Source organism: Atractosteus spatula, chromosome 5 (genome assembly GCF_055471065.1).
Source record: "Atractosteus spatula isolate fAtrSpa1 chromosome 5, fAtrSpa1.hap1, whole genome shotgun sequence".
Taxonomy (NCBI): Eukaryota; Metazoa; Chordata; class Actinopteri; order Semionotiformes; family Lepisosteidae; genus Atractosteus; species Atractosteus spatula.
In genome coordinates, this window is record NC_142710.1 from 15702064 (window position 1) to 15715525 (window position 13462).

The following is a 13462-nucleotide window of genomic DNA, read 5'->3' on the forward strand; positions in this document are numbered from 1 at the left end:
CCTCACTGCCCAGCTCAGATCCAACATTCTCCTTTTTAGGGCATGAGAATGCATGACGTAATTTGGGAATGATCTCTGCTTCGTCTCTAGCAAACACGGGAGGGGTCGGGGGCATGTGAGTGGCACAGCAGCCGACCAATCGGAAGCGCACTCTCCCGCTGACGCCGCACCCCTATTGGCTGGAGGGGCGAGGAGGAGGAGTGACCGGCGGCGCCGTGGAGTAGGTTGCTCGCTGGGAGCCGCAGCGCAGAGTCTCACAGTTGCTGGTTGGAGGGGGAGTGAGACGGGGAGTTTTCTCTTTAAAGTGAAATTGTCCTGGAGAAGAAAAAAAAACCCATTTGGAATTTCTTCGTAGGAAATAGGAGCAAGCAAAATTTTAGCGTTTCTAGCTGTCTGTAGCGGCTTTTCTTTTCCCGACTTGTTGGATAGTGGGTTGAAGTTTTCAACATGCCGGTGTTCCACACGAAGACGATAGAGAGTATCCTGGAGCCCGTGGCTCAGCAGATATCCCACTTGGTGATCATGCATGAGGAAGGGGAGGTGGACGGCAAGGCGATCCCGGACCTGACCGGACCCGTGGCCGCCGTGCAGGCGGCTGTGAGCAACCTCGTCAGGGTGAGTATCGCCGCTGGGTCACCTGCCGGCCGCCGTGGCCGAGCTCTCCCCGGGACCCGCTCCGCTCCGCGCCTCTCGCTGCGTGCCAAAGCAAACTTGGGAAGTTGTTTTTAAAGGAATGGAAGGTGATGGAGTGTTTATTACCCCATTGCCTCCCCTGGTGTGTGTGTGCCGGGGAAGGGCTGGCTGTAGGCTGCTTCGTGTCTGTCGGAGGACATTATTCCTGCCCGGAATTGTCAGCTGTACTTTTTTAAACTGCCCTGTCTTGGATGCTGTGCATGTTGATTTTTGAAATAGTTTTTTTTAAAAAGAAACATTAATTCATACGTGGATTATTGATGTTGTATTATAATGGATCTGTGTGCGGACTAGAGTGACTTGTAACTTTCAGAAGGCGGCTGCAAATTTCTAGATCGGTGAAATCTGATGTATTATGATTGCATTAAGATGATTTATGGGTCTTTTTTAAAATGCCCCATACCGAATTCTTCAGGCACACGAAGATCGGTGCAGTCTCCTGTGCTTGAGAAGTTCAGTGAAAGCGATGTGGAGTAAGGCATCGGAGCTGCTTGTGGGCGGTGTTAATGGGGCTCTAAGCCCGAACCCGCCCGGAGCGCAGGAGAGCGTCTCTAGGGCAGTTCCTCGGACCCAGGCAGGCGGCCGCTTTGCGAGGCAGAGCACGGAAGTATCAGCCATTTCAGTGAAAATCGACCGAAACAGTAATAACAAAACTATGTGTACGGTTTGTTGACAAGAGACTTTGTTCTTTTCACTTTGAGCTTATCCCTTTATGTCACTAGCGGCCAGTAGCTAAGACTCCCAAGTATGGGAATTTTCTTTTGCTTAAGATGGGTATGAAAGGTTTTTGTGGCGGTGGTAGTGTTGCATAGGACAACAGGAAGAAACGTACATGCATCATTCGTGGAATTTCAACAACCCAATATACAGATATGTGATCTGAAAGAGAGAGTCGTTTTTCCAACTAGTTAAATTCACTGACATGTTAATCGGGTGGACAACTTTTTTTACTCCACATGTTGCGGTTTGCATCTCAACTTTTCAACCCGCTGCTAGGAAGCCGAGGGATATCTGTAGTAGGAAACGCAGGTGGGTCGCCTGTCGGCAGTGCTCGTTTTGAAGAGACGTCTTCTAGGCGCCTTGACGAGCCTTTGCTTGGTGTGATTTAATGACGCATGAAACGCAAGCACAGCCACGCAGCAGCTGAAGAACACTGCCAGTCCCCAGCAGAAAATAGGCACTCAGTTTCCTAGTGAAGTATCCCTGTGAGAGTGCGTGTAGATTTATCTCCTGCAGAGACATACCCCGTAGTGTCTACTCCAACTGGGAGATCCTGAAACCGTCTCTAGCCTTCAGCGTATTTCGCTGTCTTGCACAAGTGTCTTTGCGAAACATCGTGCGCCCTCAGAAAGGAAGCTTTCGTTTCATAACTCGCTCCCAGACAGGGTCCTGGTTGGGGTCGCCAGTGGCCCCGACTCCCATTTCTCAGCTGTGCGGTCCCTCACTGCTTCAAGGTGATGATGGAGGTACCTCTTGTACAATGGCTGGCGTCAAGGCGTCCTTGGAGAGATCTGCCAGCAGCGTCGCCTGCGACACCACCTTCCCAAGCGCTGCGGTCACGGCCCGGAGGTTTACAAAAAATCTTAACCAAATCCCTATAAACGTCTGTCCTTCTACTCTTCTGTCCCTCTTAACGAGCTCGCGGATAAAGCATTTCATTGCCGACAACACCGCTGTATGCTGTTCTGTGCGTGCGTTGATAAATAAACCTCGATTGATTGATTGATTGATTGATTGAAATCGGAGTTCCTGGTCCTGGCGTGTCCGACAGGGGCACGCTGTACCCCAGTTACTGCAGAAATGGGCTCGGCGGTCTCTGGGAGATGAGCTAGTGTTCATCAGATGAGATGAGGTCTGTGTTCCTGGTCTTTTCAAAAGCTGCAGCACCCTGGGAAGAGCCGGGAGCCGACGAGACTGGAAAAAGGGGTAATACCAGGGTATCGCCAAGTGCCACAGGCGACAGGTTGCAGTTTGTGCTGAAAAACAGTGAAACAAGCACAGGCCGTAGTTGTAATGCTCTCCTTTTTTTAGAAACGAGTGTTAGCCTTCTCCTTGAGTTAGGGTACTGGAGTGCTGTTGTTGCAACATTGTTCCTGTTGCCGTTCCCTATCGTGGCACTTCTTTCCTCTAAAGCAACGTGCTGCAGGTTCAGCAGACGCAGCGGTTTCCTGAACTTGGAAGGGATCGTTTGTTAAAATAACTGCTTAGGTGACAGAGCTATTCACTGCCATTCTTTTCAGGTCCCAGGGGGTTACAGTTAGAAGGGTAACCTCAGCGCCATTACTCTTAGTCAGATTTGTAGTCGTGTCATATTTTAGTTAATCTACACTGATATAATGGCTCATGTATGAACATTCCCAGCTGTTTTTTTCCCCCAGTTGTAATGCAAATGGTTGTGGCCGTCTCCGACTACATTCTTCAGAAATCCAAGCAGATAACCTATATTCTTGTTTACGAAAAGCATTTTTTTGAGGAATTCAGAATGGAACTGTTTGGCGGTATAGTTGTTGGTGAACAGTATAGCTGTTTCCACGTTGTCTTTGAGCCTTTTTGTAACATAATGTGCTTCTGTCCTGCACAGTCAGGTGTTGTCTGTTTCCTGACCTCTTTTAGTTCAAAGCGCAATTGTTTTAATTTCCTTCGACCTGTTTTAATGCAAAATATTTTAAATCTGATCCCCCATATCGATAATATGCTTCATCTAGAATGAGGTGGGAACACTCTGGGAATTAAACGTTTTAAGGCCGTTGCTATATTAGTGCATTATTAGTTCATGCACTTTAATTTAATACAACATGACACCATATTAACTGAAAGGTTCTCTGTCCTGCTTTGGCTATCACACTGATGTGAACTTGGCAAACTGCTCACTCCAGAGCCCAGTAATGGCATTTGGGGTGAGATGACAGACACTAGACTGTGCAAGCTAAAAGCATACCCTTCATGGAACTGAAGTAGGTCATTTAAGAAGGGTTATAGAAACGATTGTACTAAATGTGCATTATAGTCATTTTTTTCCTTTTAAGTGCAAGAGTTCTGCTAGCCAGAGTTTCTGCCGTGGAGCTGATTACTCTATGTAAGGATCACGCTAGCAACAAAGCGGTGACTAGTTTTGCATCGTGAAGATGGGGAGACGACTCTCGACTCATTTTTACAAACTCGTATCGTCTTCCAAGCAATAGTGCTCACTGCCACTACCAGTGAGATGGCTGTGATAAAATCAATAATGGAAGTCAATTAAAACCTCTTGGCTGAACTGATTTTTGTACAAAGCGATCTTCCTGCTGGGGAAATCTTTAAGAGGAGTATAACTGATCTAAGCTTTTAGATTAAGAGTCTTTCATACTGGAGACATATTTTTAAATAAAAACTGCCATCAGGCAAAACTGCTGTAAGTGCCATTGATGCATTTAAATACCACCTGCACCACACAGACAGTTTTTCACTGTACAGTAGGTATATTTTTTTCCTATGGAATGGTGATATTAGCCACGTGTCTTGCTCAAAGTAGGAAGATGTGATGATCTGTTCTGTGGACATTGGGGTTTTTGTTGGGATATCATGATTGTAGTTGCAAGTGTTTGTGATGTTAACATGTTAAAGCAGCAAAAACGGGAATGTTTTTTTCCCTCTTACAGTCTCTGCTGGTGTCACGTCAGCATTTGGAGGATTTGTAGCATTTGTAGGATGTCAAAGCAGAGGGAGCCTAGAAAGAATCTTTGGTACCAAGATATCTTGTACTGTAAACCCTTGGGCTGCATGTAAGATCATCTTCTGTTGGCCTCAGATGGCATCATATGTTTATGGAAAGTTTCCTTGTACAAAATTCTTTTGTTGGTATATTCTGGGGATCAAAATCTTACCTGTGCATGTATGTTTTTAGAAAAATAGGCAGTTTGGATTTTTTTGTCTTGGATAAATATTTTTGGTGTGGTTTTGGCGAGTTGATGATGTAATATTAACTGTTGTGTAAGCACTTTAAATCGCTTCATTAGTGAAGGTGTTTATCGGACACAGGTGAAGAGTGGATCTAACCATTCCAAATGTCAATTGTGGTGAAAATCAAGGAAAGCCGGAAATGAACCAATGTGCCTGGCTTAGCAAGAGAACGCTGCGATGCTGCCATTGGTGTGTTGGAGTCTGGACTGAGTCAGTGCACTGTCACTCGCTGTCTGAAGAGCTCACAGCCAGCAAATTCTAACTGGCAAGATGTTGCAGTCTATCAATGATAGGCCACAATCTGGGAGATCGTGAATCATGACACCTCGCTGAGACTGACGGGGAGGTGCAGGTGTGCAAGTCAGGGCAGGAGTTTCCAGTCTCTCAGACTGCTCTTGTAAAAGATGATGACAGCTTGACTGCATGATGCTACACCGATCACATCCTGGGACCCAACTTGCTGCTTTTCCTGTGGGCTCATCCTGATGTGACAGAGGAGGATGTTATAATGTGGATGCCCTACCTTTTTGACTTGAACCTCATTTTGAAAATATGTGGGATGAGCTGGGGTGACGTGTGGCACCAAAGGCCTGGAAACCAGTGAACGTTCACATGCTTGTCCAGTCTGTCTGAGAGGAACAGGACAGAATTCCTCAAGGCCACAACCTGGTGCAAAGCCTGTATCACAGACAGAGGTTGTGCTGCTTCCTAAAGGGGCCACACTCACTACTAGCCTGAGACTTTGACAGCAGACCTCCTGTGGATCAACTCTGTTGATGCCAGGTGTTAATCAGTGTGGTGCATTTACCTAGGTCATGTCTGTACAATTACATGCAGGGCACATTCTACAAAAAAAAAGATTGTGCTTCTAATAACTATGAATTCATTCCAGTTGTGAGTGATAAGTTTCTTCTGATGCTCGTTATATGTGGAATTAGCTGCTGGTCTTACTCTGGCTCGTACCCTTTGAAGAGGTAAATTTAATGCTCTCTTTCTGTCAGCCTTCATCTCCCAGGGTGAAAGTTATTTAAGCTCTTTCGTGCTGTTTTCATGACTCACATGGCTGAGTTTTTTTTTTACCATTACTGTAAAGAAATGCTGCAAAGTCTCAGGGATGTGTCAGTCATCTAACAGTGACGTGCAGGATTCTGGGTGAAACCCAAGTACTTTTTTTCCATCGGAAGAGTTTCGACTGTCTGTAGGCTTAGTCAGGGTTTTAGTGACTGGTGCCAGCCACGGTAGCTATATATCTTGTAGATGTTCAAAGCCTTCATCTTCGCAGCTTGTGCGTTTATCACTCTTGGCAGAACATCTTTAACTCTTGACACATTTCCAAGTATTGGCAGTCCTTTCTGGCTCTGAAGAAGCACAACTCTGCGCACGACTAAAGACCTCTTGATGGAGTGAGGTGGCGGTATGTTAAGAGATGGTGGCTCCTGACCCCTAATTTGAAAACGGCCGTGCAGTGAAAACTGTGTGGAATTTATGTGGCCCCAAGAGGTCAGAAAAATATCCTTTAAAAATGCAAAACGGGTGTCTGGGCGCAGTGCTGTGGTTCTGTGCTGGGCGCTGGGAGGATCTGTAGAGACTGCGGATTGAGTCCAGTGTCCAGGGGCATGTGGTGCACTAGAGGAGTACCGACAGGAGCAGCAATCGCGCGCGCTGTTCTTCAGGGTGGAAGTTGGGCTGGTACTGCTGACGGATTGATCAGCAGCAGCAGCAGCAGCAGCAGCAGCAGCAGCAGTAGATCAGTCAGGGGTGTGGTGGCCAGGTAGAGAGTTGTGGTCCTCTGTCTACACTCAGTTTCTCCTGTTCTGGACCTGCAGGGTTATGTTCACTGGCACTCACCCCCTGAAACTTGAGGGCTGGTCTTGGCTCACTTCTCCTGTGTCGTCTCAGGAGCGGCGTCTTGGCGAGGTTGAACAGCCGTTGTAACATGAGTGCCGTCATATGTATCCACAGTATATGTGGTAGATATTCAGCACCTTCGGTGCAGTTTTTACGGGTGCGAAACCATAAATTGGTGAGGCTAATTTGTTAAAGCAGCATGTGACATTTGTACTAAGAGCGCTGCCTTGTGTTTTACGAGTCTAAGAAGCAGATGGTAGTTCTTTTTCTAAAACACATTCACATTTAGAAGTAAATAAAAAAATATTAATTTTTGCATACAGTTTGTTCATTGAGATCATTTTTATTTGCTGTGAGTTCAGTATGCATTTTCTTACTTTTGACTGACTCATAGGTTGATGGTTTGTGTTTAGAAATAAATATTTATAAAGCATATCTCAAATATTGCTGCTTATGGATAAAGGCCTGTTATTTGCTTGTATTGCAGGGAATGATGTTTCCTTTTGCTGTTTCCAAAAAACGCGTCTGTTTTGGAGACATCGAGAACAAATGAGTTCCCTTGTCTGATGTCGTGACAGTAAACTGTAATTGCTCCACACTGTCAGATGCCCTGAAAGTACATCTGCTGATTTCCAAAGGTACAGCAGCATGAGAAGGGCACTGTTTGGTCAATTCTGTAGCTCCTAATCTTTACAGCTGCAAATGATGTCTCTGAACCTTGTTGGGGAGAGCTCTCCTTCACACAGCGAGCAATCCAAGGGCACAGCACTGAGGTAATTATCTCAGGTCATGTGCAAAGACTGTCCGTTAATAAGTGTGGCTGTGAATTGCAATGAAAAGTGAAAGCTCTGAGCTGCCGAGTCACCAAGTGAGCTTTTCAATCCGTTGTGCTCCCCAGGATCAGGGGGGTTGGTGTGGATCAAGTATGTGCTGTGCAGGTGCTGCTGCAGGCTCCTTATGGTCTATGATTGATTTTCATATCCCATTCGGAGTGCAGCGGCTCTGAGCCACAGCGCTGCCTCTCTGCTCAGCTCGAGTGATGAGTGGTGGCAAGGGGCTCGAAATGAGGTCACCGGGGAGCAGGAGAGTTCCGCTCGTGCGGATTCTGCCGCGTGTCTCCGGAACGTCGGGAGCCGTGTTGGTAAACGGTAGGAAAATTTTAAAAGGGGAGCAAAAAGTAATAACTGTGTTTCTAGCAGCTCATAGGTGCTGCTTCAGTCGGTTAACTCCGCATTCTTCCTCATCAATTCCCAAATATTCCGTTGGAAATGCAGGAAGCACTGTCTGAGCCTTCAAGTTGTCATTGCTGGAAATGCGCCCGGTGTACTTTTTTTATTAACATCGCCAAGAATCGGAGGACACGTGGAAGCTGCAGAGAAATGCGTATCAAACTACGAACAGCAGGCGGTTTTTGCAAAGAGGGTGGTGGGCGTCTGGAACAAGCTGCCCGGCCATGTAGTTGAAGCCGATACTCCGCTTTCCTTGGGGAAATGGGTGGATGAGACGCTCGGATCACTTGGCTACCTGTTGTAGGTCCTTGTGGCTGCACTCAGGATAGCTGCTGTAGCAGGGAGAAGGCCTGTACATGACATAGAGGTACACACGGGCAGAGCAGTGCCTCTTCCCCTTCCTTGCTTTTTATGGAGCTAAAACCATAAACCAGCCTTGGGTGGCATTGCAGTCCGGCTCTCAGGAGCCACGGTATGTCTGTCTCCACAGCCAAGTCTGATAGCGTGGGCCGTGTTGGCCTAGCTCCGTGCAGGGCGAAACCCATCTCTTGTCTTGAAGAGCTCCTGCCATCATTATGTATGTGGCGTTCTGCTCTGCTTTGGAAAAGTGCCACGAGTTGAGCTGAACTCTGCCCGTGCTGTTGCTGGTTTGTTTTTAACTCCTGCTGCGTGATTGGGTTACAGCCTGTGGTATGTGTTTGTCGTATATCTCTGTGTAGCAGGGAGGCACGTCCACGGCCCTGGAGAGCCACCGATTTGTTTCCCCCCCCGAGTTCTTTAATTGAATCTGTAATCCTGAATGGGATTGGTCTGAATAATGGTGGTGTCCGTGACTTTAGCTGTGAAGGGGTTTGAGTTACCTGTGAAAAGGTTTAACGTAAATGATTTTGCAGAATGTTATGAAGACAAATGCCTTTTCTAACCTTTTGTATCCAGTCTGGGACAGACTGTGGTGTTGGTCCTGCTCCCTTTGTGGTGATGGGAAGTGGGATACTCTCCAAGACTTATCCTTACCAGGCTGTCCTTAGCACTGCAGGGTTCACTCAGTATAATCCCTGTGGCCGACTGCGTTGGGAAAAGCAGCAGGCCTAAATATCAATGTCCAGCAATCCTCTCCTTTGGTTTCTCCCCATGTTATGTACAGTGAGTGTACCTGACAGTCCCTCGATTACTGTCTTTTCACAAAGCGTCGCTCTGTAGTTCGAGATAGTCGCTGAACCAAGAACTGAGCTTCTCCAGAGGCTGCTGTCAGGGCTTTTTCTTTTTTCTTTTTATTGAGCAAGATGTAAAATGTTCTGGTTGCTTCCACAGTACAGAATCACTCATGAGGGTAAATCAGGAGCTTATGTTTGAATTGCTTTAATTATCTGTGTGCGTTTGTGTGCATGGTCCAGGTGAAGTCAGAAGGTTGGGAGAGATGGAGGGGGCCGACAGTCTTTGTTTCTCTTCTGACAAGCTGGCGGGAACGAAGCTGCTTGGATTCGGGTGAAGTTGGCTTTGTTGAAACCTGCAGCGACTTGTTAACTCGCCGAAGGGCCTCGTGTTTACATAATTGTGAAACTGACCAGATTTCCAAGAGGCTCTGCTCTGAGAAACTCCTTCGACGTGTCTCACTGTAAACAATAGTGCGCGATCAAAGCCAGTGCCGTTTCTAAGAGCCTGTTCAAGCTAAGTGCTTTTCTGTCCCAGTATCCAAAGCATGTCTTCCTATGACCTGCTCGCTTCTCTGGCCGCTGGTTTCCTGTAATGCTTCACCCCGCGAGGATTTCGCAATTTGGCGTCGCAGGAAAGCACGCGTTCCTGCCTGCTGGGTAATCCTGCGGCCAGGGGTTGAGGCTTTGCTGTTGCCCCGATCGTAAGCAAAAAACAGAAATGTCCCATGAGCACTTGCTGAAGCTCTGGCTCCTCTCGGTCAAGTAAGAACTGGAGCATTGGATGAAGAGAGGCTGAGTGCTCAATTCGGGGTGGTATTTTTTTAACCCCCCCTCCGAGGCAGAGGTCTAATGCATTGATCACGGTAGAAGCCCAAAGTGCTGAAAGGGGGACCAGCAGCTGAGCGATAGATCAAGAAGACTTGGCTGCAGCTCAGCAGCGCTGCAGATGTGTCCTGGCTAGCTGTGCAGAAGGGATTGTCCTCGGGACTGTAGCCGAGCAACTGGCGGTTACCAGGCGCTCGCTGGAAAAGACTCCTGGTGAGTCATGTCGTGATGTTGAGATGCACCAGGAGTCAAGCCACTATTTCTGCTTCCATTGAGTCACTCTCGCCCTGAGGGCCAGGGAGGGGGTTTGGGAGGAGGTCACTGGTAGTTTGTGGAAAGCTGGCAGGTACACTGCAGTTGGGGAATATGCAACTGATGAGACGTGATGAGAAAAGGAAGGTTACTGGTCTCCTGTGCTGTGTGGTCATGGTGGGGCTGTTGAGTGGAATAGCATAGGCAAGAACTGAGTTATTCGTGGAATAAATCGCAACCAACTGCAAACTCGCGTCCTTTTCAATCATTAACGCAGTGTAGTGAGGCTAAGTCTTCACGTTGTTGGTATTGGTAAGATCTAAGAGAAGGAGGAATCCTCAGCCACCATTTTAATCTTCATCGCTTCTGCAAACGTGACCTCACAAAAGGTCAGTGCGTTTGAAAGAACTGATCTGGCAGAATTTAAAACTGCATCTTGAGAATTGACCTGGAAGGGTCTGCCTATGGGTTGAGGTTTTTTTTCTACCAGAGCAGGCGGCACGTCATCTGCCTGGGAAAGGTAACGCATTTGCACAGCCCCTCATACATTAAACTGGAAGGTTATTTTGCTACAATGATGAACCTCTGTGTGCAATGAGGAAATTCAGCAAAATGTATTGTCCAGCGCAGTGTGGTCGGATAGTGTCAAAGGGTCAGGTTTGTGGCATCGTGTCATCGCTGACTCATAATAAAGTATTCAATTGTTTTCTGTACTTGTAAAAACACTCAAGCATTTGTGCACTGGACTGCATTTTAAATAGAACTGCATCATGTGTGCAGATGCCTGACTTTGACACTTTGCCATTGCACTGTTTTAAGAACAGTTTCAACAGATGTGTCCTAACGAGCACAGACATTCACCCTTTGAACATGCGACTGGAAGTTTAATCAGCATTGTTTACAACAGCCAGCACACTATTTGCATTTGTTTTGCTAAGTTTTATCTGTGTAAACTGTGGCATGGGCGTGCAAGTTCAGAAAATGAAGCTTTTTCGTGCATCCTTTCCCCCTAGGACAGGCGGAGACTCTGCGATGCTGGCCAGAGCTGCTTGGCTCTGCTCCAGCAGAGAAGCGCGCTGGTTCTGGAGCTTGCTGTTGCTGCGTCGTGGAGAAGAGTGTGGCTTGTTCCTGCAGGAGGGCCTAACGTTTTCACTCGGCACACAGCTGAATGAAACAAGAATAGTACACTCTGTGCTGGAGATCTAGATTCTATTCAGATCTCAGTGTGGCTTGACCTGACAGTGTATCCCTGAAAAAACAGGATTGGTCACTGCATTTAGGGGCCACAGCTTGTGACAAATTATGTCTCTGGAATGTCAAACTGGATATCCGATCATTTCACAGGCAGAACATGTGGACCTGTCATTCAGAAAGCTTGCATTCTGGGTGCTTAAATAGGGAACCAACCACTTTAGTTCATTAATCTACACAACGTCCATAACAAGAAGATGTGAAATGAGTATTGGAAGAACATAGTCTGTGCCAAAGTGTACATCCGTATCTTTCCTGTTATGACGGGCACCACAAATCTCATGTGTTGCCAGTTTGCGCCCATGTGTTTTCACAGGGGAAGGAAGAAGGGCCGCTCTTTAGCATGCTGTGTGACTGAAATTATTTTCAAGCTCACAGTTATATCTTTGTTATATCCTACTGGCCAGTCATTTTTGGAAGCCACAAAATTGTTTAATCCAATTAAACATTTAGTACTCCTGCATTTCTTTGATTTAGACCCAAACATAGTTGTAAGCATTGTCGACTGTCCGTTTTTTAAAGATAAATGGGAAGTTTGGTCAAGACAAACTTCCGTCTTCACCGTTGGCAACCCCTGCTTTCTTAGAGTTCAGTTCTCTAACTGCGGTTGTGTGGCCTGATGTTTGGTCTGCAGTGGTTCAACAGTTGTACACTTTGTCTGTTTGTATCTGTAAATCCATTGTCCTGTCAATACCATAACCCTGTGATCAACTGAAGTGCTGAACACAGTTGTAGGAGTTTGTAAAGGTAGCCTGTTGGAAAGAATAAAGTTAAAAGACATTTAAAAAATCTATTACTTTTCGGCATTTCTCAATGCCATTTTACAGCATAAATGCATTGATGTTTTCTAAACACTGACAGCTCTGGAAGGTGAGCTCTCCACATGGTCTTTTGAACGAGCTAAAAAAAACCGAGGTCGTGACTCTCTGTGGTCATTAAAAATCCCAGGGTGTTTCTCAAAAAAGAGTAGGGGTGTAACCCTGGCGTCCTGGCCAAATTTCCCCCTGGTTTTAACCAATCATGGCTTCCTAATAATCCCCATCTCTGAACTGGCTTCGTTACTCTGCTCTCCTCCCCACTGAGAGCTGGTGTGTGAGCAGACTGGAGCATCATCCAGGTGGGGCTGCACACAGGTGGTGGTGGACGGGTCCCCCTTACCTGTAAAGCGCTTTGAGTGGAGTGCCAGGTAAAGTGCTAAATAAGTAAGAAGATAATTATTATTGTAATGTATTATCATCATCTTGATTTCTTGCATCTGATGGAGAGGAGAGCAGGTGAAGTCTCTGGGGTTGCAGTGAGAATGAAAGAGCCCCTTATGTGGTTTGGTTTCCGGAGTTACTACCTTAAGAGGGCGAGCTAGGAGCCCCCGTCCAGCAGGCCCCAAGCTGTGTCGCCGCCCTGAAACGCCATTGAGCTGCTTTGTAAACGGACCTCCTCTGGCACAGGGCCTACGCCACCTTCACCCGCTGTTACTTGGGGGGGGGGGCGCTGGCTCGGCAGCTGCAGTTTGATTTCCTGACGCTGACTCTTCCTGGGGAAGGAACTGTCTTGAGCGTTATTGTTGTTGTTGTTTTAAATTGCTTTTATTTTTCACTAAAAGTGGTGTTACGGAGGGTGGCATGGTGGTGTAGTTGTTCCCATTGCTGCCTCACAGCGCTGGGGCGCTGGGCTCAATTCCTGGGGTTCCGTATTCTCCCCGTGTTTGTGTGGGTTTCTGCCGGGTTCAACGGTTTCCTACCACAATCCAAAAACGTACTAGTAGGTTAATTGGCTGCAGGGAAGGTTGTCCCTGGTGTGAGTGTGTGGGCGTCTGTCTCCATGTGTCTGCCCTGTGACTGGCGGGTGTCCAGTCCAGGGTGAATCCTGCCTTGAGTCTGTTGCTGGCCAGACTAGACCCCGGCTCCCCCGTGACCCTGTACTGGATGAAGCAGATGGAAAATGGATGGATAGATAATTGCTACAGATGCATTTCATGTCAGTTCCAGTGGTCACCATTTTTTGAACTCTTGTTCAAAATACAGTAACACAAAGGGCTTCATTTCAACCTGTCCTTCCTAATCAATGCCCAGAGAGGCCTTTTTTTATAAAAGAACAAATCTGACAGAACGCTAACAGAGCAAAGATCCTTTGCACAAGCGTGGCCATTGTTCAGAGTTTTCAGGAGGGAGGGCGCGTTCTTTTAGGATTCTGGCATCTGGAAATGAAGTGTAATCTTTTCCACTTCAGGGGAAGAACACTGTGCAGTCAGGTCCTGGGTCTGGCTGCTCCTTT

General features: G+C 47.0%; 1 protein-coding gene across 4 annotated transcripts in view; it reads left to right on the plus strand.

The window, feature by feature from the left end:
* The first annotated feature begins 223 nt into the window (after positions 1 to 223).
* The window catches only part of vcla (vinculin a), a 47438-nt gene continuing 34199 nt past the window's right edge, over positions 224 to 13462 (plus strand). For 2 of the 4 annotated variants that reach the window (XM_088916426.1, XM_088916429.1), the window contains exon 1: positions 224 to 615. In XM_088916426.1, coding sequence (XP_088772552.1) covers positions 448 to 615 — 168 coding nt within the window. In that variant the 5' untranslated portion in view covers positions 224 to 447. The remainder of the gene's footprint in view (positions 616 to 13462) is intronic. The other 2 variants (XM_088916425.1, XM_088916428.1) reach the window with 1 other exon arrangement.